Raw genomic sequence first — 26,417 nt, 5'->3', positions numbered from 1 at the left:
CCCAAACCATGAGATAAACAGGACAAGTTTTGGCAGAAGTGAGTCACAGAGCCTAACTTCTGCATTAGACACACATAAAGGTACTCTATGAAAAACTTGATGGTGTTAGAATTCACTTCATGATCTTCCTTCTGCAGTAGAATTATTTAAAAGTGATTCCCAACAGTTTCTTTTAAAATCTAAACACACTACTTTTTTCCTTCACATGACTAAGGTATGTAGGAGAGACAACTCTTGTTCAAGTAGGCAGAGAAACACGAAAGGACACAAGTGGACTTGAGGGTTGCTCATGGGATGGCAGGGTGGGTGTAGGGGAGAGCCACCAACTATTGAGGAGAAATGAGGACACAGGTTGGTGGGCAGAGGCAGACACCACATCTATGATCTCATGTGACCCTCACATCCACCCATCTTACAGGTGAGGAAACCAGAGGCTCAAAGGAGTTAAGTGACCCACCTGCTGTTGCACAGCTGGAGAGTGGTGGGTGGGGAGTCTCCTCCCAATGCCTAGGCCCACTTTCCCTGGACCACAGGCTCTTCCAGAGCACTGGGAGTCCCAATTTGTCTGAGATACAGCAAGTAGGTTTCACCTGCTCACCAACTTGGCAGGGAGAATGCCAGAGTCCGTGAGCAACGTCTACCATGGACCACAGAGGCTGGGAGGAAGTGGATAAGGTATTTGCCCAACTGCTTCTAGAACAGATTTCTAAGCCCTAACAGATACAAGTCTTTCCCCCAACATACAGGCATTCCTGAGATACTGAGTTCGTTCCAGACTATCATGAGGAAGCAAATATCACAATATAGCGAGTCACAAGTACTTTTTAGATTTCCCAGTGCATGTAACAGTTGTTTATACTATACTATAGTCTACTAAGAATGCAACTGCATTATATCTAAAAAAAACCCCAATGTATATACCTTAATTAAACAATACTTTATTGCTGAAAAATGCTAACCATCACCTGACAATGCAGGGTTGCCACAAACCTTCAATTTGTAAAATTTAAAAATGTAGCACCTGCGAAGCACAGTAAAATAAGGTGCGCCTGTAGAGAATGTGGCCTTTTGACCAGAAGGGATTTCCATGAAGGTCAAGGAAAGGAGGGCTTATTGTCTTTTTATTCCAAGAGGCCAAAGCAACACCTGAAACTATCATGTCAGACTGCATGGGGCCCACAGCCTGGCCCAGCACCTCCACCCACTCCCGGGCTGGGGCCCAGCCTTCTGAGTCACTGAGGCGGGTAGAGGTCCCAGGGCACCTGCCTGACCCCTTGGGCTGCCCAGATGCTGCTCCGTGTTTTAGGAGTACATGTTTGGAAGAAGAGCGAGGAGAAAAAGGGCTTTGAGAGCCTAAAGACAGGCAGGGAACATCTACAGGTAGGCAGCAGAACTAGGACTAAGCTTGGTGGTACCCTGTTCCCATTTCAATTTAGGGACATGTGGAAGGCCTGAGGAAGATGGCAGAGCTGCAGGGAAACTTGAAAATCATGAGTGCCAAAGTGGATCAATTAAAAAAAAAAGTTAGTACGGTGTGACCAGAATTTTTAAAAAGTGAAATAGAATAAAAACAATCAGAGCTTACCACAGGTGGGAAGGCTAAATGTTATTGGTGAAACTTTATGGGCACTCAGCTGTAATGAAAGATGTATTTCATTCAAAAAGATCTGAAAGATGCTTTTTTTTTTTTAAGGAGTTCATTTCTAGAATGGGGCATCTCATGTAGTGTCCTGTGGTAATTATGGTAGAGTTTAAATTAGCAGTCCTATAAAGAAAGAAAGCACATGCTGAAATTTATTTTAAAAGGGAAGGCCCTTTTTATTAAACTTGTACATCTTACTTTCTTCCTTTCAGAATCCTAATAAAAAACTTATGCTTCTGCTTACTTAAAAAAAAAAAAAAAAACAAAGGAAACTATTAAAGCATCACTTTTGTGATGGGAAAGGAGACAATAAGATTCAACATATGTGAAGAAAACTATACCTGGTGCCAAGAAATAAATCGAAGAGGAGCTGACTCCAGTCGAGGGCCAGACCACCTGCAATGCATGCACCCCTTATCTAAGAGGATTTCCAAAGCAAACCCACCCCAGGAGACCAGGGAGCAAGCCCTCTTACCTTGTGAAGTAACAAACAAACCAAAAACTCTAATGATCGCACAAATACAAATCAATCACTCAATTTGAAAAAGTACACATGCATTCGACACTTGTCTCCCCTCCCTTCCCAGGTTCTCTTCATCAACAGCGGGTGGAGGAGGGCAGCCCCTTAGAGACAGGGTGTTCACAGGACATAAGTGTTCTTCACCAGGTGCTCTTTGTCGTCCCCGGAACTCCAGACGGTGCGGAGGGTGCGCTCCTGGTTCCTCCGTGCCACCCTGATCAGGCAGACTACGGAGGCTCCCAGCAAGAGGATCAGGACCATCACGAACAGCCCTGCCAGGACCACCACTGCAGATGAGAGAGAGGCCTCAGAACCAGCAGAATGAGGCAGGCAGCAGCCAGAGTGTCCAGGTGGGCTCAGGGTGAAGACCAGCAGCTCTTGGACCAGGTGTCCCCCCGACCCCAATCTGGGAGTCTGGAGAACTGGCACTGCCTGCCAGAAAGTCATCAAGGAGAGTCCCTACAGTCCTGAGAAGCAGGTTCCTGAAAAAAGGAGGCACTATGCTACGTGCACACAGAGAAGCTATTTGTATTCTTTTTTTTTTTTTGACCAGAAACTCTCCACTTCAACTCTCTCTTTCCCTACCACCTCTCAGGGGATTCAGGCCAAAAGATGCACACTAGGATGTAAAAAGCATACCCCCTTCCCTTGCCCCAACCAGCCACAGAGAAAGATGTGGCCCTGCAGGTGGCTGGGGTGGTACCTGTGGAATGAGGGAAGGGAGACAAGAGGTATTGGAAGCAGGGCCAAGAGGGGACGCTCATGCTCCTAATTACCCAAGTAAATTTAACAGTGGTTGCCCCAGTGCAGTCCCACTGGTCAGTTACTATGCTTTTTTTTTCAGGTGTGGATCCATGGAAGGAATGTAGCCTCCTGTGGCAGCTACCTGGCTCCCTCTCCCCGCTTGGCTGCAGAAGTGGACAGCATCAATCCCCTCTCCATCTCCAACCCTCCAGACCCCCATGCCTGGGCAAACCAGGTTCCAGCTTCATTCCTCTTCTAAAGCAGAGCAGACACATAGGTCAGGCCTGGGCTCCTTAACAGGGAAACAGGTGGAAAGAGGCCAAACCAGTGTGGCAGGTCTTTTGTGCAAACACTACCATCCATGCATGACTCAGGCTCAGAATCAGAAACAAAAGCGAGAAAAGGCCCAGCCTCCTTGTCAGACCAGACTGCTCAGGGACAACAGCACGGACTAGGGCCACACTCCGCCCACACACAGTAAGGGCTCGCCATCTTAATTCATGTCACCCATGACCAACTTTGTACACCCCTCAGCAGCAAAGCTCCCCCCAAACCTGGAGACAGTCTCAGGCCCATGTAGAGCAGGTCCCTGCACAGCCAAAACAGTAGAGTGTGTCCTCTAGTCACCCCCAGGCTGCCTGGGCAGAGACAGCCTCACCCCTAACCCCTGTTTATGTACACTGTATGGTGGGACAAACATCCACATGTTCCAAGCTGCCTAGCCATACTCGTGCAGAAACATGAACTTTCTACCAAAAAGATGTTTACAGTGAAGGATGATGTGTCCAAGACAACATGAGCCTGCAAAAATACAGCCAAAGCTTAGTCAAGGAAGGCAGGTAGAGGTGGGTAAAAGGCTGTTTACCTTTAGTGCCGTGGGGCAGGGCAGGATACAACTGCTTGCCTGGAAGAAAACACACAACCCTGAGGTCAGCTCTCAGGCTTCCTCCCTTAGAGCTGCTCACGCCCAAGGATTCCCCTCAGCCCTGTGCCTTCACAGGGGCTCTTTCTGAGCAATTTCTTCCAGCTTTTCTGAGGGTCTTGAGGCCTTGCCACCTGGTGGGGATCTAGGACACATCTGCCCAACAGCCAGTGCCAAAGCCCACCCTTTACTCACTAGGAAGCCAGAGAAAGGTAGAGCCAATGACAGCATTTCTAAGTCCTTCATCTTAGGGATGGGGAAATGGAGCCCTCTTGGGAGGGCTCATTCGCCCAAGGTTGTTTCCTGGATTTAGGAATCAGGCAGACTCACCGAAGCAGCGCTGCATGCACTCCTCCTTGGAGGGGTAGCTGTTTTTATTGCCCCGGCACCCTCCGTAGATGAAGTTATCACAAGAGTTCTTCTCGGCATTAAAGTACCAGCGTGGGAAGGCTGCACGGCAAGGCCCAGTGACCGCCTCAGCAGTGCAGTATTCTGGGAGTGAGACAGCCCAAGGAGTACAAATGAGTGGGGCCCAGGAGAGGTGAACTGAGCTAGAATGCTGCTGAGCAGCCACATGGCTGCCTGCCAATGGAGGAAACATCACTGCTATAGAAACTTGTCGATTACAGACGTGGCCAGTCTGGCCCACATTTTCAGGTATCTTTCTCTTTATAGCCAAACTACACTGTTATGGAGGTTTCTCTGCGTCAGGCACTCTTGTAGGCACTTTACACGTGTTAAGTTGGTCTCTGAAAGGTCTGAACTAGGCCCCTCATTTCATACTCAGGGGCTCTGAGGCAGAGCTATACAGTAAGCTGCCCACAGCACACAGCTGGTGGGAGGCAGAGCCTGCACACCAGGCTGCCTTGTAAGCACAAGCTTCCTGAGGGCATGCTGTGGCACTTCCTGCTTCCTGCCACCCGGGGCATCCTCATGAGTCCTACCACCTGGGAAAGGCCGGGAAGCCTCGCTCTACAATGTCCTTAATGGAAATCTTCAAGTGTGTCTCAATTCCCAGCTAAGTAAGGAAACACATTTTATCCTTATGTGAATATTTCTTAAAAGTTATACCTTCATAGTTGAAAATATCATCGGAGAGGTCATTGGAATCCTGATTTCTGGGAGCTGAAACACAAACATCCATGTCAGGGAGGCTGGGATGGACACAGGACACATGGCCTAGCCAGGGCTGAGTGTAAAAGGGCCCACTCTGATACCTGGAAGGAAAGGAGTGGAGCCCCCCTCCATGGGCAGCTTTGCTCCATCAGCTCCCAGTCCTAATGGGCTCTACTGCACACACGGACTGAATACTGGATGGGGAGTCCTGCCTGTCACTTCAGGGGTTGCTATGGAATCTAATCCCAGCCATAGTTTCTGGGGTGATGAGGAAGACCAGAGGTATTCACTCTCTGGCACAGGGAGGAGGCCCCTTATTCTCTTAGGGAAATTGTCTTCTGAAACAGGATGAAAACCAGAACTATTATGCTGGTACCTCATGGCTCTGGATGACTTTGCAGAGGCAGCTCGAGAATAAACGGTGAACCCAGGGAAAGCAATGGCCAGGTCGGGCACAGGATTCCTAGCCTGGCAAAACTGGAAAGTGACTCTACCCTAACTCTCAGCATTCTGCAAGTCGGCCGACCACTGAGCTAATAAATGCTCACTCTCATGTGGGCACTGATGGCAAAGGACTAGAGCCAAGACTGCAATCAATGCATGGCCACTGGCTGACTACGGGCCATCCTCAAATGGGGTAGGGGCAGATTCCCTCCCTCCACAGCAGGTCTCGCCCAGCAGAACCCACTGCCTGGGGACTAGCCTTTGAGAACGCTGGGCTGGGCTTGCTAGTACATCTGGACCACTCACCCCAGGCTCCTGATGCAAAGTCCTTTAAGCATAAAGGAGGAATGGGGCAGCTGCTGTCAGCACTACAAAGCAAGCTAACACAAAGCTCGAGATCAAGGACTGCAGTGGGAATTGGAGGCAGGGGTGGCAGAGGACAGAGGACTCAGCACAGGGAGGGAGACGACAAGGACAACAGGAAGCAAAGGAGACAAAACAGGCAAGGAGGTGGGACAGGGCAGCGAAGACAGCACAGCAGGAGAGGCCAGGGGACTTGAGGCCAGCCCAAAGAGAAGGAAGGGGCCTGAGCCCACCTGGCAGCAACCACAATCCCGTCCCCCAGGAGGAAGCTGAGGTCAGCCAGGAAGCTCTGTTGAATCCCTCAGCCCTCTTGTCTGCTGGACAATATGAACTCCCCAGTATAAGGAGGCCGGCAAGGAGCCAGAAGCTGGCAGCCCAGGCAGAGCCCCCATCTGCCAATTCTGAGTAAATAGTACCAGGAGATGGAGGCCCTTATACAACTCCCAAAGTACAGATGTCCTTTCACAGTTACCCATCTGGATGGCCCTCATTCCATCCTGGGTCTTTTTAAGAACCTACCACTTGGGACAGAGGAATCTGCTCCATTCCTGCTGGTGGCTGGACCATCAATGGTGTTCTCTACAAGGGGACAAATAAACAACACAGTGAGAAAGCGTACATCCAAGACTGCTGATGAGACAAAGCAAGCTGCGTCCCTGAGCAGGCTTGGTCCTGTGTGCCTCTCACAGCGACTCCCATTTCTCCTTTATGTGGGCCCTTCAATGCACACGCTGGACCACAAGCCCACCAGAACTTGGAAAATAAGGAACCAAGACTGCCTTGTGGGCTAAACTTTAAGATCAGCCAGCTTGGGAATCAGAGCAAAGACATGTGAAATGACTTTATAAAAAGACAGAATGGCTTCCAGGGCCAAATAACCTGGCAAACTGTATTAACTCGCCTAATGAATTGAAAAGTGAAGGGGGTGCCCAGCAGTGTGAATGTACTTAATGCCACTAAAATGTACACTTAAAAATGGTTAAAATGGCAAATTTTATGTTATGTATATTTTATCTCACACACACAAAGTTAAAGGGGTGGGGTGGAGAGGTTAGCCAGTTAAGGAAGTGCAAAAAAGGTGGTGCTGGCAAGGTCCAGGAGGGTGGGACCCTCCCCAATGGAGAGGTGTGGGGCTGGTCTAACCTGACGCCATTAAACATTTCTATCACAAACCAACTCTCCTAGTTCTGCCTCTTTCCTCATCAAGCAATCTTCTGGGAATCTGGCTGAGAGATTTGCCTACATGGACTAAAGGTGTAGGCACAGAGATGTAAGTGTCTGGTCTTTCAGTGATTCTGGTTCTCATTATAATTAATTAATTAATTATTAATAAATAAACTGGCATTCTCGTTATCATCTGGCTCCCCAGAGCTTGCCTGCCTGGGGGAGAATATGCTGCCAAAGACTCCAGTGACGAGCTGCCCTGGCAGCTTCAGCTCCTCACAGGCTCACAAGAGAACGCCTCACGAGCCGTGCAGTGGAGCCAGGCTCGGGTGCCAGCAAATGAGCCTTCTGAGACCTCGAGGCTGGGGCCAGACTGGCTGACTTCTAGGGAGACAGCTGTCTGCCTTCTCCCAGCAAAACACAACACCCCGTGGCCCCTTGTAGAGACATTCTGTCCTAAGGCCCACTGTCCACTGCTTGTGTTCTTACAACTTTCTCCCTGAGAAACCAAGGAGTAACCAGAATGGCATGTACATCTGCTACTGTCAACTTTTGATTGGGAAAAGACAGAAAAGGTGGCAAAAATATCTCCCCTTAATTCCTCCCCCGACACTGGATCATAGCTGATGACAGAAAACTACGTACAACAAATGGTATTTTTTTCAGTCACCATGTGGTGAGGTTGCCAGTTACCCCCCTCAAAAGATGAGGGACCCACTTGTACGATCCAAAATCAACACCAGCCACCTCAGCTCTCCAAACACTTGTTGAGCGCCTGCTGGGCACCAGGTATACAAAAATCAATAAAATGTTCCTCAAGGCACCGAGTCACTGCCGGGCTTGTATGCCTGCGCATTATGTTTTAAACCTCAGGTCACAGCTAAAGCCACTGTTGTTTTCCTCTCTTTACACATGACTTTAATAAGCTTATCTGACTTCTGAATGCAGAGCTCAAAGCCAAGAGAGAGTTAATATGTGAGGAGATATTAAAACTCGACAAGCATGCAGGGCCCATCTCTGGGCACAGAGGACACCAGCACATCCCGACACAGAATCATAATCCAGAGTCCTAACACTGATGCCAAGCCATCAGGAGAGGATGCATCAATGTAACAATGCTAAGAAAATCATCAATGAAAATCTTTAACAGTTTGGCTGGCCAAATCCTTGGGTCTCTGAACACTTGGGAGGAATCAGGCCCCAGAAAGCCAACATCTCATTGCCATCAGGTCTCAAGGAGTTCCCCAAGGCTCTGTTCAGAGCCAGTGTATACTGCTGTGGGGCTTTAGGTTTTTATTTCAACTGGGAGGCTCTCAGGGTCAATATTATCTTGATTCCACAGAATCCTCCCCTAGTGAGGGCTGGGAGAAGGATGGATTCCAGGAAGTATGTTCTATTTTTAACGTGATTTGTAATTTGGCTGGCTGGGTGACCTCCTCAAGTCATTTAACTCAGAGGTAAAAAGAACCCAAATGCCCAGGAAGCAAGGCGGCAACCCGTCTGAGGGGACCTGGAGGACTCTGCTCATGCCAGGTCTGGCGTGGGACTTGCACTCACTAGTGGGAGAAAGGAAGTCGAGGAGAAGATGCAGTCCTCCCCTGGCTCCAGTCTGTGGCCTACTCTGCCCTTTCTGGGAAGAGGAGGGAGCGTACCGCCGTGAAACCACTGTGTGGGTGACATACACACTGTGCCTGTTTCTTCTGCTTTTTAAAATACCTCCCAGGTTCAGCCATGAGGAACTAATGAAAAGCAAAAGGCATTTACATCCCAATTAATAAACTGCCTCTAGATAATAAAACTTCCCCAACTAGCACTGTCTTACCTGTGACACCAGCACATTTTGCAAGACACTCCTCCTTGGTCATATAATTATTGTCATTCCCTTCACAGCCTCCATACACAAACTGCTGGCAGGATCTGTCAGTGACATTGTACCACCACCTAGGGATGGCGGCCCGGCATCTTCCCACTATCTTTGAAACTTGGCAAAATTCTAAAACACAACGAAACAGAGACCAGTTAGCTTGGCAGGGCAATCCTGGAAAGAGAGAACATGCACAGACCTATAGGAGGTGGCCCACAGTTTTCCAGAGCCTTAAGATCTAGCACTAAGTTCCAGTGAGCTGTGTCTAAAGTGTCACCATCAGGCCTCCTTAGCGATTCCCTCCTCATACAGGAAAGAAACGCAACATCTAACAACAAAGATACCAACCGACCCAACTAAATTGAAATTCAGTTGCATGTTGATTTTGTCCCTGCCCTCATTATCAAAGACATACACATCCAGCATAGAAATAAGGCTTTCAAAGGCAACAGAACAGTCTGTAGGATCCTTTTGGATATGTGCCTGTCTCCCCAGACCAAGGGGAGCTTAGCACTGAAAGGCCAGAGCCGGCGATGTCAGGTCAGGAAGAAAGTACTGGTGCTCTTAGCAGCCCCCAGAAGGACCTTTCTGAAACTTCCCTGTCCACTCTCTGCCAGGGTAGGCCACTTCATAGTCAAATTACCACAAGCACCTCAGAAAGAAGCTCCCTAATGCTAGCTCTCCCCACTGCCAAACCTCCAAAGGCAACTCAGGTCACTCCTTTGCTCCAGTGTGGATAATGGCTCCTATCTGAGCAAACCAATATGGGCCTAGGTTTCAAAGTGTCCCAAAATCTGGCCCCACTCTAGTACACGGGAAACAGAACAACTATGTTATAAAATTCCAGCCAGATACATCTGCATGCAGAAGGCCTTTCTCTTTAAAAAGGACAGATACACAAATGCTAGAGGTATCACCTGCACTAGAATGAGACTTTCGCCAGGAAACCAACTGGAAAAGGGAGTAACCTGACCATGTGATTCAGCGTCTGCTCTGCACCACCATATCACCCCTCCTGGGACCACAAGTCCACATCACCTCTCTATACTCTGGCCTCCATGGATCTCTGCCTTCTGGCACAAGGGCATTCCAATCTGCGTGGGGCCTAGCACAGGGTGCTTGGTAAACATTTCAAATAAAAACATCCCAGGGCCTTACACGTGGTTATATGCTGTCATTTACTCCTCCTTAGTTGTTTTCATGTTTGCTAGGTTTACCTCACCAACTAGGGGATGCCTTTTGAAAGCAGAGGGCAGAATTTGTGCTTCTCTTGTGTCTCCCCAAATACATCACAATGATGGGCATGAAAACAAATGTCCACAAAACATCTATCTATGGACAAAAAGTTTGGTACTATGCAAAATAAAGAAACACCCCCAAGGAACTCCCACACACACCAATAAATCACAGGTAACTAGTACAGCAAAAAAAGCACACTCTAAAGTAAAAAATTCTCTTGTTAATTTGAAAGCAACCATCAGTTAAATCACCAGTTAAAAGTACCTTATCTGGACACTTCATATGAATGCAATCATACAATATGTCCAGGAAAGGCAAATCAATAGAGACAGGAAGTAGATTAGTGTTGGCCTGGAACGGGGGGGGGGGGGGGGGGGGAGTGACTGCAAATTGGCATAGGGATGGATCTTTTGGGGATGGTGGAAATGTTCTAAAATTGGAATGTGGGGATGGTTGTACAACTCTGTAAATGTACCAAAAGTCATTGGATTGTATGCTTAAAACAACTGATTTTATGTATGTAAATATTTAATAAATCAGTTTTTTTTTAATAGGGGTAACTTTCGTCCGTATAACACATCAACAAGAACCAGCTGGGTGTGCACCTGGAGCAGGGACTTTGTACTATGTGCCAAAGGTCACAAAACATACACAATCAACAAGGCCCAGGGAAGACATGGCAAGAGAGGAGTCCTCTGGTGTGTGATTCTGTCCAACCCACACCACTGTCAAATGCCAGAGGCAGCATTGCTAGCAACAAGACAAGATGGAGAGGACCCACACAGGATCCACTTACGACCCAAACTGAAAACATCATCAAGGCAAGGAGTGCCCAATGCTCCTGAGGTGGAACAGCCCATCCAACGCCCTGCCAAGCTGAGAACCCTGGGGATCACTGACTCCTTTGTGGCCTTGCTTCCTGAACAGCTTCAGGTACAGCCTTTTTTTAACAAGAAAATCTGAGGGAGGAACTGTACACTTTAAATGGGTCAACTGTATGGAATGTGAATTATGTCTCAATTGAAACAAACACCTGAGAGGGGCCAAACGAAGCTCAAGGCAGCCAGATGGGAACCGCCAAATACCACAGCAGAGAATGCAGCAGGGCGATCATGGTATAAAGGGTGAGAATTCAGTGGCTTTTCAGAAGCAAGAGTGCCAGATACACACTCTGTGCAGGTATAGAAGCCTGAGGGTGTATAAAGAGGAAGAGGGAAAAAGCTTATCTAGGGATGGATGGCAGTTACCTTGGTGAAGTCAACACTGCCCAGAAACTGGCCCTTATCTTTATGGGCTCAGACAAATACTCTGAGTGCCTCTGCGCTCATGGGGCATGAGGATGCTGATCCCTGCTAACAAAGTGCACAAGAGGATACTGAGGAATTAACTGTCAAGCAGGCTGGATGTGTACGCTATCCAGCATACTGCCTCAGAAAGCAAGGTGAAATGGAGCAGGTCACTTGGAGTCAGAGTAAGGAAGTTTTCTGTGGGATTTCTTGTGAATGTCCTCTCTATCGGAGCCTACCAGGCAGACTACAGTGCTTCAGTCAAGAGAGCTCGGTCAAGGTCTGCCTCTGGAATACTTCCTTCCTGACTGCCACTGCTGACCACTGCTTGCTCCTCATTGGAACATCCTTCCTGCAGATGTGATGGGCCCCTTCATCACAAATCCTGTGGGCCTGGGAGGCCACTCTGTCTCGAACAGCTGCTCACATCTGCTCTTAGTGATCACACACTGATCTCATAGCTTAAGTTTCAGAAGCAGCCTTATTTTCAGGTCCCTTGATAAGCGTAAAAGAGCTCTAAGTAGTAGGTTAGTTGGCCAAAGCTAGGTTCAATTAAGATGAAATTTAACCACACCCTTACTGTGTCAAGACAGTCCTCTCTGTGAGTGGGAGGCTCCCTGTCAAATGGAGAAAAGTCTCACTTTGTTACATGCTTCTACTAACTAAATTGCTTTTAAGCCTCTATGATTCAAATTTTTACGCTCTAGGCTTATGAGAGTGAACTCATGAAAAAGGATTTTGTTTTAGTTTGCTTGTTTCAAGGGAGAGAATGTTTCTTTAGGAAACACAGGCCACATATTCTTCACCTCACTCCACATAACATCAATGCATTTTTTCTTTTGTTGTTCTCCAAAACATTTGTACAAAAAGCCAGAAATACTTTAGTATGTAAGATGGCTTCCATGACTTATCTATCACCTTCCTTAAAAAAAAAACTTAAAGAAAATAAAATACCATACTTTGGTAGACACAGCTTAAAATCAAAATGAACCAAAATGCAGAGTATGATTTATTTCTTGACACCTCATTTTACTGCCTTCACTAAGCCTGACGTGAGGCACATTATGTGCACTATTTCTAATAGTCACAAAACTGTGAATCATGCAGTAACAACCCCCTTTTACAAAAGTGAGGACCCTGAGGTTTGGGTGGGTTAAGCTAAGCAAACAGCAGTGCTGGATTTGAATTCATATTGGTCTGATCAGTGAGCTCCAGCATAAACATAACAACCCCTTGGATGGAAAGAAAGAAAAACCCACCACAGTGACAGGCAGGAAAAACATTCCTCAAGGATTCATCAGAACTAGAGGGCTCACCAAGGCCAAGCCCTCTGCTGGGTCTGTTTACAGTCACACTCAGTGACAGTCACTGACAGCACCACACCAAAGAACTGGCCGAGGCTGAGGGGGACTTGGCTGGACAATTTTCAGGAAGTTGTTCCTTAATAAATAATTATTATTAAGAGATGACAAAATTATATATCAGTCTTGGAATAGTTTTGGGAAATAACCATGAAAATATGTTTCAAGTCCTATTTGTATGCTCACAAATGTTAGTGCAAAATTAAATGCATCCTATAAGTTTTCAAAACGCAGAGTAAGGAAAACAGGGAAAAAGCTGAAGGGCACCAAATTTGGTACAATCGCTTCAGAATACGTAAAAATGCAATTCCTGCCTTTAGGAAACAGTAACATTTTTTTCTCTTGGATAAGCATTAGAAATGGTTAAATTCATATATTATCTGACATATGAACCTAAATTACAAAACCCTGGCAGGTGTTTTGAACATCAGCTATTACAAAATAGCCAAACAGACTGGTCTTTGTTATAGAAAACAGGTTTCTCTGGTTCTGAAGTCACTAGAGGTTTAACCAAAACCAGCCACTGCCTCAGACAACTTCACTCTGTACGTAGTTAGCTGGAATGATCTGCTGCCACCTTCTAACAGGGCCACCACAGAAATGTTAAGCTCCCAGGCACTAACTTTATAGGTTTAAGAAGATGGCATCTAATCATTCTCCAAACATGCACAACTGTAGCAGCGTCTATTGAAAAGTTTAATGAAATGTTTAAAATATTATGAAAAGTACAGAAAATACCTTAAAATGGGTGTATCTACTCCGCTTTATCAAATTCTAACATTTTAAAGGACCAAAACATGATAGAGCCAAAACCTCACGTCAGTCCCACCTGTTCTGTCTCCTCCAAATTAACAAGTACCTTGCACTTAGTGTTTTCTTTTAATCATGTTTTTACACCAATTCAGAGTAAGTTTTTAAAACAAGCAAAAATAACTCTCCTAGGATTCTAGTCTACACTTTTTATTCTCATGGGTCCTAAAAACTAAACACCAATTTCTTGCCTCACTGTATCCTAAGAAAGCCCTGGATCATCTCACAAGCTGGAGCCACTCATCGAATGGTCCTCCTCCTCCTTCTCCATCTGTTTTCTCTAGAGCAAAGGTCAGTAAACTTTTTAATGACAGGCCAAATAGTAAACAGGCAGTATAGTGCAAAATCATGCAAAACAATGGGGAAAATTATGACTGTTTCATGATCTTTAAAATTCTTTGCTAAAACATTAAAAACCGTGGGTTATAAACATACAGAATAATTAAAATAAAATGAATATTTATTTAGTGCATTTTAAGTGAAAACATTAGAAACTTGAGAATTGAAGTGCTTAATCTTCTTTGTAAATAACTAAATAAATTACCAAGACTAATCTGAACAGTGCTTGTGAAGGTCTTTGTCATATATTTATGATACAGAGCAAGCATCTTTTCAGTTCACCTTAGTGGTTTGGATCACCTTCTAGGTTTGGATCAGCTTCCAATATTTTATCCTTTGCCCTTTCAGTGCCACAGAATTGCTCTGAGAGTTGCTTGACTCTGTAGGTTTTTGCCAGCGTCCATGGGAACATCAGCCTTTTTGTTACAACCACTTTCCTCATTTCTATGGATAAGCTCCTCTAGCTGCATATCAGTCTCTGATGGTGGCAGTGCCAGCACTCCCACAGTGAGCTCATTCTTCTATCTCCATTTATATGCAATTGGAATTTCACTTCCAGCGTTTTCTCTTTGCTGCACTTTCATCTTTTTTGGCCATTCTCTTCTATCGATCAACCATTTTTGTAAACTGTCACATGCATGGGGAAACAAGAAGGCAACACAACTACATGCTTTGCTGTGTGTGTATGAACCGAATCGCACATGTGCAGTGACCAATCACCATGCGTATGTGTGATTTAAGTGATTTGTGACTTAAGGGCTAGAAGCTGAAACTTGGTCTGTACTCAAGTATTCACAGTTAATATACTGTAGTAACTGAAAACTGTGCATGTGGAAAATCATGCAAAGCAAGAATTTGCTTTTATTACAGGCTTCATACATGAAAGCAGCCAGAGGTAATGACCAAGGCTGTCATTCCAGTAAAACTTCCTTTCATGTAATTTTTATGTCTTAAAATATTCTTTTGAAGGGGAGGGTATAGCTCAGTGGTAGAGAGCAGGCTTAGCATGCATGAGGTCCTGGGTTGAATCCCCTGCATTTCTGTTAAAAATAAATATATATTAAATATATAAATATAATTAGTAAACCTAATTACCTCCACACACAAAAAACATGTCTTTAATTTTTTTCAACCATTAAAAAATGCAAAAACCATACTCAGCTTGCAGGCCACATGTAGGCAGTGACCGCAAGCTGCAGTTCGCCAATCATTTCTTTAAAGAATGTTTATAAAAACACCCTGCTCAGATTTTCCACCCCCATCATGTTGCATAACTCAGAAAGTCCTACATGTGTGGTCAGAAACTATCACATAGACTCCTAGGGCTCACATTTCTTATAACAACACTGACCACACACTCCTCAGGTTTTATTCTTTGCTAAAAACACTGCAGCACACCCTTCCACCACTAAAAACAGCTCTACTCTTTTCATTAAAACCACTTAGAATTCTAAGGATAATGGGCAAAGGGAAATGATTTGCTGCAATAATCCTCAGATGGCTAAAAATACTATCTGACAGACACACAAAAATAAGAGTAGAGTTCACTCCTCAGTATCAAAAAGCAAACAAGGAAGAGTCAATTAATTGAAGAGTTTCAAAGAACAGGGGTAACTATTACCACATCCACAAGGGTCTGGTGTGCACAGTTTAAAAAAGCTGAAAATTCACCACTAGAACACCATGTTCATGCTAGTGAAATAACTTGTGAGATATCCACATAATCGAATACTCAAGAGTTGTTAAAAACAGGCAAGTGTGTATGTACTGGTATAGAAAAGTGTCCAAGACTAAGAAAGAAAAAAAGCAAAAGAATGGCTTAAATATTATGCTCCCTTTTTAAACTTTTAATTTAGACACATGTATGAATCTAGCTTTAGGGAAAGAGACTATAGGAGGATGAGGCTTTTCCACGGTTCCTTTAGTACAATCTGAGAATTCTAATCTTACAAATACATTTTAATTTTTTTAAGGGCTTTATCTGGATAGTGGATTATGGTCATCCCTTTTGTTTGCTTAAATTTTTCAGTCAAAATACTGTAAACTACCTGGTAAATAAAACTGAATGTACTAAATTCCCTAGTATCTTGAGCAATACTAAGCAATAAGTATTTGGTGAATAGCTAATCTATGTAAGTAGCATAATCATATAATTTACCCTCAAGATCAAGACACTTTAGAGTGAAAATAGTTAAGACACTGGGACATATGGTGGCATAAACTGGAACCCTTCAAGGTAAACTGAGCTGAGTAGCCATCCTACATAGAAGGCACTCACTGTGAACGTGGTCCTTGCCCTGTAGGCACTCACAATTAAGTTAGAGCCACAAGACTGGCTTGGATAGAAGAAAAAAAAAAATCACACAAAGTAAAGTATTATAATTACACCCTAAATTCAAAGGGTTTGTAAGCCATACAAGGTACAAAGGAAATGAGCAAAGATTCTGGTATAGGGGAGTGACAATAAGGAAGAGTCATTTAGCAAAAGTGTGTAGGGTAGAATAGAGGAAGATGTTCTAGCAAAGGACCAGTGTGTGCAGGAATCCCTGGCTGCCTCTCACTAGCCCGGTATTGGGATGGGAATGGAAGGCAGCTTTCCTAACCTCCCTGCACATGCACTTCATAACAAGAAAACAATAAATGCAACAAAAAAGGTATAAACTTCACAATAAAGCTGGAAAATGTATAAACCTGATCGATATTCTTCAATTCAGCAAGCCCCATATTCTGATTTAGGTGTGGCTAATTAAAAAACCGTAGATTTCAGAGGCTTGGAGTATCTAAATCAGACTATTAGGAGCTTAGGAAGATAAGCAAAGCTCCGATTGTGGACCCATCATATCTGCAACATAATCAGAAATACGTATTTAGTCCCTGCTCCTGTTCCCCTTCCTAATTTAGAGCTCCTAAAACCCTTGTAATTTCCTGAGTGCTGGAGCGTCTGCTATCCTAATATTTGTTCTTTGACTTGGGTTTCTGACATAAGAACTAAAACCCTGGCAATATCTGGAGGGATAAGACTGTCTTTTTGTATGCTAATGATATAACCAGTGTCTTGGGTGGGAGGACCTAGAAAGCTTCTGGATGGGGGTTGGTTGTCAGAAAAACCAAGGCAAGATGAAAGGGCTGGAACTTTCAGCCCCACCCATTATCCTCCAGGGAGTGGGGAGGGATGGGATATTGAGTTAATAATCATGCCTACGTGATGAATCTTCCATAAAATACCCCAACCAAAGGCATGAGGAGAGCTCCTGAGTAGGTGAACACATCCATGTGCCAGGAGGATGGCTCACCCCAAACTCCACAGGGACAGAAGCTCCTACGCTGGGGACCCTTCCATACCTCTGTCTTCATCTGGCTGCTGTTCATTTGTAATCCTTTATAATAAACTGGTAAACATGTTTCCCTGAGTTCTGTGAGCCATTCTAAGCAAATTATTGAACTGGAGGGGGTTGTGGGAACCCTTGATTTATAGCAGGTTGGTCAGAATGACAGGTGACTTGTGACTGGCATCTGAGTGGGGGAGGAGCAGCCTTGTGGGAATGAGACCTTAACCTGCAGGATCTGTGCTCACCAGATGCAGTTAGTGTCAGAACTGAGTTAAACTGTCAGACACCCTAATCCACCCAATCTGTGTCTGCAGAGAATGGCCTGATGTGGAAAAACCCACATATCTGGAATCGGAAATATTCTGTAGTAAACAGGAATTTTCTCTTTAAAATCCCTTTAGGTTAAAGTGAAAGCTGAGAATGTTAGCAAGAGAACTAATTTGAAGACATTATAAATGCAACTCAGCCCAGGTTGCAGTAAAGGCCTCTCTGTGTGATTTATATCCATTCTGGATCTAGTTAGTATAAAAGGGGTTTTTTTTTGACAAGTTTGCTAGCAAAATGACCCCTTTTGTGACATCTAGACTTTCGTTTCCTGCTGTGGAATGCACCATTCATTAATCTTGAGGCTATCTTGACAATGGCTTGTTTGGGATTGCTCAATGTCTTGAAATCACTGGTAAGTAATAAAGTGGGGAAATTCAGTTGGCTTTCCCTCCATGGGCCCCGATGAGATAAATTCTGTGGACCTGCAGATGCATTTCTTAAAAACAACTCAAATGCAAGGGACTTCTTGGACACACAGATCAATATCATTAAGAGTGTTGTGAGGATTAAAGGATTTTTTTCATTCTATTGTAAGTGCTTAAAACATTTGGCACAAAGCTTTAAATAAATAGTAGATACTATATTTTTATGAAGACCAGACTAATGCAGGAACAGTGGGAATGAAGTCAAAGAGGATGACAAATTTCACTACAGAGTCCAACTGAATGTGGTGACTGACAGGATATAGGGAATATTGAAAACCAAAAGCACAAACTCAAGCCAATGAGTTGATCAAACTAACTCAACCATCACTCCTTCCCTTTTTCTGCTGTACAACCACCTGCCATGGCTGAAGATACAGAATTCCTTAACTTCACCTACAGTAAGGCAATGGTAGACTATCACATAGATCAAAGTCCTGCAACACCACAATATCAGGAGATTAAGAGGTTAGAGATAGGAAGATAAGAAAAATTATGGCTTGGTTACCCATTTGGACTTCAAGTTACCTTTTCCTTAAGGAATGAGAGAATCTTCAAGTTTTCTGTGAGTGAGAGGTACTGAAGATCAGGAATGTGTTCAAAGTTAATTCTACCATGCCAAATTCCAAAGTTGACATTTATTTCATAATCAGTCTTATTTCAAGGTGATCTATAAATCCACCTATTCTGGTTAGCTGGATAGGTTCTACATACTTGAGGGCTTCTGTTTCTACTACAGAAAGCTACTAATTACCCATGTCCTCTAGTTTCAGGTGTCTGGAAGTTGTCATTAGGATAAGTAACTCAGAAACTTTAAAATAACCCCTAGGTATGTATGAGGAAAGAACATTTACAATGACAAATCCAACTTAAATTATAAGGCTCATAAAATCTTGGTGTTTTAGATATAAAATCTTGGCATTTTAGATATAAAATATTTAGACATAAAGGTTTACATTCCATAAACTGTCGGCACAAGGCAAACCACCACTGCTACCCACTGTCACCTCATATTCATCACTCAAGTGGGACTATAAATTCTACCCTTACCAAAATCCATAACTAGAATTATAGAAATCCATCTGAATAATTTGGAAGGAAACAAGCAGTTTCAAAGTCTTTCATGGAATTGTCTGTTAATTCACATTCAGGGGCTCTTAACCTTTTTTGAAATATAGAACTTTTTCAGAAATTGATGAAAGCTAGTGGACCCTCTCCCTAAAGCAATGTTTCTCAATCTTTTTCTCACTCTCCCTAAGGTGGCTTTTTAGACTATTTTTCCTAATCAGCCCATTAAATTTCAATACCACAGACATACTGTATATCTGTGTGGCCCCGTAGGAGGTCACAAACTATTGTAATATCTAATATTTTTTCATCATCCCCCCACCTCCACAAGAACATGCCCTACCCTCTAAATGACCAACTCTGGGACACACACAAAGCACCACATATGAACTCAGGGATTTCAAATTAAGGGGCTTCTAAAGCCAGGAACCCAGGACTCTGTTGGTGAGATCCATCTCAAACATTCGCCCTCACCTCTAAAATGGCTTCCCAATAACGAAAAATGTGCTTCAAATAAACTTGAAGGTTAAGTAGTTCCTGGGCCTCAGCATCCAAGTTCCAGAATTCCTTCATAAGGAGTTTTCAAAAAGACCTCATCAGAAACAACACGTGAAATGACATTTGTGACTAGGAACACAGAAGGATGTCCATAATCCAGACACTAGTGCTTCTGGGGGTCATCTGTGAATTCCTCATTAGTCATGTGACCAGTGGACCACCAAGGCCTCTTGGGGTTAAGTTATTTCAGTGTGACCCCTTCAGGGTTCTCTCCTATCTCACACGAATCAAAGGCTACCTCATTACTTATTGCTCTCACCCTCAGAATAGGGCAAACACAGGTTTGGTTGACTAGCCAACTACCTGGAGGCCAGCCTGAGTGTTGCAAATGACTCTGAGGGTAGGTAAAATGAGAAACAGGTAGGGGGGTTGGGTGAAAGAGAAATCTGTTTTATCACAGGCTGAGCTCTCAAATGCCGACCTGGGCCAGGGAATATTTCTACTGGCAAGGGTCCACTTTCCCTTAGTGTACCTAAAGGCAAGCCCCTTAACGTTCTTTAGGGGACTGGCACTATTTGGGTCTCAAAGGCCATGTTTTCAGTACTAAGCACACAAACCTTACCTTACATTTCCTTATAGCACTCATCCCCAAATATTTATTCACTGTTCATTTTTGGGTTTTTGTATTGTTTTCCTCTTATTACACTATAACTGCCATGGATGGGGTGGGGGGTGTCATCTGTTTCCTTCAGTGCTTTGCTTCCAGGGTCTAAAACTGTGCCTGGCACTTGGTAGGTGCTCAATAAATATGTGTTGAATAACTCAGTGATAAATATTTCAAACTGTCCTGGAACCAAACTGTCTTGCCTGCAATTAAAACAAGCGCCTCTCCTGTGAAGGACAAGGATACAAGATGCTGCCTTAGAGAACTCCCAGCTGATCACCAACACCAGCTACACTTCCACTCTTATCTGTCATCGTCTCTTTGACCACTCAATTTACCACTATCCATAGAGGTGAGGAGAAGAGAAAGGAATGATGACTAATAACATGCTTATTGGACATCTGCTGGAAAGTTCACTCTTTCAGTCAGAGTTCTGGGGAAACTAATTAATCCAGGCGGGTTGATGCAAATGGACGATCACTTGAAAGTGTGGTGGAGGCTCTCACACAAATGCTGCCACACTTGTCTCCAGTGGAAATTCCCAAGAACAATCAACAAAGGACTATGAGCCAAGGAACCATTAACACAAGTTATGATGCCCAAGGCCTGGCCGAAGTTACTGGCAGCAGGAACTACACTTAACTGACTGCTCCCGAAAGGAATTTTTGAGGTTCTATTCTGAAAAGGAATATATTACCCTGAAAAAGAATATATTATCTGCCCTCATATTCATCAAAATTATGTATTTGGGAGGCACTCCAAATACTAGGACTTATCACCTGAGAAGAGAAAAAAAAATGCACATTTGTGGCCACCTGAAAGGGTGTTCCCTAACAACAATAACATACATACACACAGTCACCGCACTGTACAATTTATAAGGAGCTATTATATTTTACTTACCTCTATTTACTAAATGGGGCATATACTTAACATGGGAGTCGTTAGAAAATACAGAGGGCAGGCCAAGTGAATAAACACAGACTGAGAAAGATGTCCTTTCCAAAAGAAGCACTCAGCACCAGCCCATGGGTACTATGTGGGAACACTGGCCTGGTGCTGCCAGATCTTCATATCTTTCAGGCAAAGCCAAAAATCACAATTTTCCATAAAAAATTTTCAATTCTAGAAACTGTACAAGTCACCTAAAGCCTGTTTGAGGCCTTGTGGGAACAGCCAGTCTGTAATCTCTACATGCATCCATGGTGGAGTGGAACTCTCCCTGAACGCTAGGAACACCCGGAGCAGTATCAGCTTTCCCCCACCTCCCTCTGAAGATGTCTGGAGTCAGGACACTGTGCCAAGCCTCCAAGTGTCCACTACATCCCTCACCCCTCCCTTTCTGCCCTCCACCACCCAGTGCCTCACCAACACTGTCAGTCTCGAGACCACACGACTCTCCTATCACTTGCTTATGACTATATCAGCCCCAGACTCCTGAGTCCCCCTTCATCCCCATACATCCTGTTTTGTTGCCATCTCCCTTCCCCCAACTCCTGGAGTCTCTGGTACTTATGACCTATCTTAAGCAAAACCTTTCATTCCCTCAATCTCTTCTCCGAACATTCTTGCCACTTTCTTACTCTAACTGAACCCAGCTCTCTGCTGAGGATATAGCTTCTTTTGGGCCCTTCCAGGTGAGTGCTGCTTCTACATCAGTCTCCCTCCACTCTCTCAACATCTGACAAATTTCGTCATCAGAGTAAATGTACCCCACCTGTGACTTATCTGCAGCCCCAGATCACTACTCCTCACTTCATGATTTTAGCTGCTGGCTCACGCTCACTCTCACTGCTGCTCCTGTCATCATTCTTGGGGATTTCCAGATCCAGGTAATTGATCCTCCAACCATCCTGGCCTCTTGGTTCCTAGACTTCCTCTCCTTCAGTGATCCTGTCCTCCCCTCAGAAGCTCCCTTCCACGGTCACACCTAGACCTTTGTCTCAATAACTGCAGCCTCCTCAGAACCTCAGTTTCATGCATCTCACTCACTGCCCACTGCATCCTATCTTTCTAGTTCATTCCCTTCAAAACCTCAACTCCAACAATCCACTGGTCCTACCACCTTTACACCACCTCTCAGCCCCCTCATGTCTTCACACAGACTATTCTTTGACAGACCATTATGATCTCCCTCTTATACACATTCATTACGCACTCTCCCCCACCTCCACCATACTCATCTGGAGGTACTTGTGCAGCTGTGTGTGGCTGCAGAAACACCTCAACTCTTAGTGGATGACCTTGCTACCAGAGAAAAACCAAAGCAATCAGAAGGGGCAGAGAGAGAGAGAGAATCAAAACAACCTCCTACCTCAGATTAAGCTGTTGAAAGCTTTCAAACAAACAGAACTTCAGATAAGCAAGGGCATTAGTTTACCCAGCCAGACAGGAGTATTTCTGAAAGGTCAGTAGGTCCAGCCAGCTGCAGCAGCCGACAAAGCCATTGGGAACAGAGACGACCTCTGCAGCAAGACCCAGCTCTGTCACTACTGTGTGACCTTAGGCAAGATCTGTAACTTCACCACCACACCAGGTTGTTTCAAGGATTAAATAATGCATACGAGCTCAGGGTAAGCAATAGATGTTATCCCCAAACTCAGTTTTGATAAAATCCGAGGCCACGTAACTGGAAGGTACATCCTAACACAACTTCTTCCTCTAAAAAAGCCCAGAAGGGCTGACAAATTCCAGTTCAGATTGCAAGAATGATTAACACCTGCATTCTTAATTGCCGGTCCTCTGGAGCTGAGTCTCTCCCCACTGGCTCTTGTTTTTTGCTTTACCTTCCCCACTGGCTCTTGACAGCCCCTCTCCCACTGTGACTCATTTTTCCCTCTCTGCCTCAGACATAGGGAAATTAAATCTTCAGAAATCACCACTGGTGATATCTTGGTGCAGACATATCCAACTTTCTCTCTTTCCATCTAATATGCTGGCCTATAAAGCCACCTGGCTCCTGCCTACTTCTCCAACCCCACATTCTCCTCCAATTCCACGCCCCCAACACCCTCCGACTCCAGCCATGCTGGTTGTATTTTCCTCGAATACCACCAAGCTTGTTCCAGCCTCAAGGCCTTCATACTTCATTACTTCCAACTGGACACTAGTCCTCAAGGTCTCCATGTTGCTGCCACCTGCTCATTCTTCATGATAGAGGTCAGATGTCACCCTCCTCAGAGAGCCCTCCCCTGACCACCTGAACTAAAGTGGCCCCCATCATCTTACCTCATCCCTGTTGTCTACTTCACCCTGTTCAATTACATCTTAGTAATTTAATACTGTGGTGAGTGCTCATTATTTAAATGTTTACTCACTGTCTCTGTCTACCCCACTAGAATATAAGCTCCGTACATGCAGGGACCTGGCCTGTCTGAGTCACAACTGTTATCACCGCTGCCAGCACTGTCCCTGACACATAGCAGGGGCTCAATAAGTTTTGCTGAATCAATGAATTCTTCCTTCAAGAGTGTTATTTTCAAAGCCTGCTTGTGCTTAGACGTCTGAAGCAGTTAAGGTTAGACCAACACTTATTCAAAATGACCTTTCCGGCCAAACTTCCTTACACTGTAGAGGTTTAAATTGGGCCTTATCCTCCACCAGCCTCTAACGACCAGTCCAAAGAATCCAAGCCCAGCTTCTCAATGCCAATATTCTTATAAGGGGCTCCCACCCTTGCACCGTGACAAAGTGCCCCCCAATACTTCTGCTTTTCTTCGCCTTCCTTTGGGTATCCACCTTTCTTCTGGGAGGCGCTCTACTGCATATGAACCAGAAAGGTTTCTCAGGAGGCCGCTGTCCAATTTCCAAAGGTGGGGGAGGGGTGAGGGCCTCCTCCCTGAGGCTAAAACTGCCACCAAGTCACCTAATCCAAGCCCCGCCTTCTGAGGCAGTTCTCCCAGGACTTTCTTGGGCCCCGGAACTTTCCGCTGCCAGGAAGAGGCTGGTCTTCAGTTTGGCCCCTCACCCACTTCCTGCCACAGGAACGGTCAAAGCCACTCCTTCTAGGTCAACAGCCCTAGTCCCCTCCCTCCCCCTCAGGAAACTTTTCCCAGCCCGGCTCCTCTGTCTGTCCTCCCTCCCAGGGGCTCCCAAATCTCCTTCTCAAGGTTCAACCTCCCAGGGCTGGCTCCACGACACCCTCTAAGCGTCACCAAGTCGCTCCCAACTTCCTCCCCCGCCAAGTCTCCTCGCTCAGACCGTGCCCAGGCCCCCACGGACCCCAACTTACACCCCCGACTCTGCCCCTAACGCCCCTTCTTCGGCCTCTCGGCCCTCCACTCCTCCCGGGAGACCCGCCCCGAACCTCACCGTGGACGCCACGTTCTCCATCGGCCGCCTCAGCCCCAGAGAGGAGCAGCGATGCCAGCAGGGCGAGGAGAGCCCAGCACCGCTTAGGCCCACACAGCTGCGCCATGACGGGCTCCACCCGGCCGCCCAGGCAAGGCCACGAGCTGCCAGCCGTTGGGGTCTCGCGATCGGGTGCGGGAAGACCCTTCCCGCGCACGCGCACGGGAGCGCCTCGCGCTCAGGTGCGGGCGTTCGCAGAAGGGTCCGCGGGGTGCTGCGCTGGCTCTCGCCACAGAGGAGGTGCCCGGGAAGCCCCTTTCTCGGACCTTAGGTGTGCGGTCACCCTGCCTCTTTTGCCCACGATGCTTCAGTCCGCTCCTCGCTCGCCCCCGACTCTCCCCCAGTTCAGAACCCCGCTACACCCACAAACGCTTGGCAGGCGCTTGAGGCAATGGCGGCCGCCGGGAAGCAGCCACCGAAGGTGGATGGCCAGGGAGGGGGCGGGGCGCACCTGGCGAGTCGGGGTGTGTAGAGCGCAGGCGCAGGGAGCAGGCACCTGAGCGGCCCTCCTCCTCCCAGAGCGCACCTGGGCCCGCCCTTGGCGCTGGGGTAAGGGGGCGGGGCTTGCGTTGGCTCCGCTCCGGGTAGGACTTTAGCCCGAGAGGAGGCGCTCTCCCGCTGAACCCCGGGGCTCCTGCTGCCCTTGCTTTGGAGCTAGATCACTAGGTACGAGCACTTTTCGCGCGTGGACTGGGCCTCAAGGTGAGAGGAGAGGACACAGTCGTGCTCTTATTGGAAACTTGTGGTTTTTGCCCGCCTCTCCTCAGCCTTCCGTTGAGGGCCAGGGATTAGTTCCTAAATTCAGCGTTCACTGAGCGCCTCCTCGGAGTGTTGCAGGAAATCCAGCGGTGACCACGCCAGAGTAGTCCCTGCGTCACCAGACAGAAACCGACCAGAGTAGTGATGACAAAAGCATAGGGCAGAGTGATTAGGGATGTGATGTGGGAAGCACAGTCTGAGTGATCAGGGGCTGGGGTGGTGCAAGACCTGGGAGCCCAGATAAGTTACCCATTCAGCCTGAGAGAGGTTCACAGAGGGCTTCCCAGAGAAGGTAATAGAGCCATGAATGAACAAGAGCCCCACATCCTGCGTCCACGGTTCCCAGTCCTGAGGTGAAGACAAATACTTCACCAGGCAAGAATAGATGTCAGGGCTGTAATGGGGAAGCACACGTAGAGTAATCAGGCCTGAAAGGAGTGAAACCCAGAGGAGGCATCTCAGCAGCTTGGGGGCCAGGGCAGGGTTCCTGAAAGAGGGATGTATGAGCTGAATCCCGAAAGAGGGGTGCATTAGGGCAGGCATAAAAGCAGAGGATGACCAACAGGATGACTTAAGTGCAGTATTATTGAAAATACCCAACAATGCTATGAAGCAAATGGATTGGGGGCTGGGATGGAAAATAACAGAGGACTGGGAGGTGGGGGAGGTGGTTTTGATAATGAACCCTGAAGGATAAATAGGGCTGACGGACAGACATTCCAAACAAACAACAAATGCAGAAGTCCTGAAGCAAGAAAGACATCAGTGCATTATTGGAGCCAGGGCCACCCCCTCTACTCAGACTCCCTCCTGACCTACTAATATGTGAAGAGCCTCAACTGGGTTATCAGAATGGTGTTTACCTTAAACAAAGTTTTATGCCCACCATCTTCTTTTATCTGCGTTGAGGACCTGGGACTCAAGGTCAAGAGTCTGAAATGTGAGGCCAGAGTTCTCTTCAGCACCTGAACCCCTTACCCCTACCCCATCCCCCTAAAACCCAGGCTTGAGCTGAAAAACAGAACTGCAGTGAGAGCTGAGGCTGGAGAGGAGGCACAGGCCTGTTGATTCATTCACACATCTGTTCGTTCATTCCGCACATTCTTTGAGCACCCACTGTGAACCAAGTACTGTTGTAAATGCTGGAGAAGATACAACAGTGAACAAAGCAAAATTCCTGGCCTGT

The 26,417-nt window shown here is 46.0% G+C and overlaps 1 protein-coding gene across 1 annotated transcript; it reads right to left on the bottom strand.

Annotated features, from left to right (window-relative positions):
• Nucleotides 1-1,793: 1,793 nt before the first annotated feature.
• Nucleotides 1,794-24,914, bottom strand: SPINT2 (serine peptidase inhibitor, Kunitz type 2). Its single transcript, XM_031458619.2, has 7 exons — nt 24,434-24,914; nt 8,738-8,908; nt 6,271-6,330; nt 4,900-4,953; nt 4,159-4,320; nt 3,772-3,810; nt 1,794-2,449 (listed from the first exon to the last, which is right to left on the bottom strand). The coding sequence occupies exons 1-7, from the start codon at nt 24,537-24,539 to the stop codon at nt 2,283-2,285; spliced, it is 759 nt and encodes a 252-aa protein (XP_031314479.1). The 5' UTR covers nt 24,540-24,914; the 3' UTR covers nt 1,794-2,282.
• Nucleotides 24,915-26,417: the final 1,503 nt, after the last annotated feature.

This window comes from Camelus dromedarius, chromosome 9 (assembly GCF_036321535.1).
Source record: "Camelus dromedarius isolate mCamDro1 chromosome 9, mCamDro1.pat, whole genome shotgun sequence".
NCBI lineage: Eukaryota > Metazoa > Chordata > Mammalia > Artiodactyla > Camelidae > Camelus > Camelus dromedarius.
Note: the sequence above shows the minus strand (reverse complement) of the source record. Positions and strands in the feature narration are given on the sequence as shown.

Coding starts and splice junctions, on each gene's coding strand:
- SPINT2 (XM_031458619.2), bottom strand. CDS start 24,539: ATGGCGCAGCTGTGTGGGCCTAAGCGGTGCTGGGCTCTCCTCGCCCTG. Junction 8,909..24,433: donor TGGAGAACGTGGCGTCCACG/GTGAGGTTCGGG, acceptor GTTGTGTTTTAG/AATTTTGCCAAGTTTCAAAG. Junction 6,331..8,737: donor AAAATGTGCTGGTGTCACAG/GTAAGACAGTGC, acceptor GTCCCCTTGTAG/AGAACACCATTGATGGTCCA.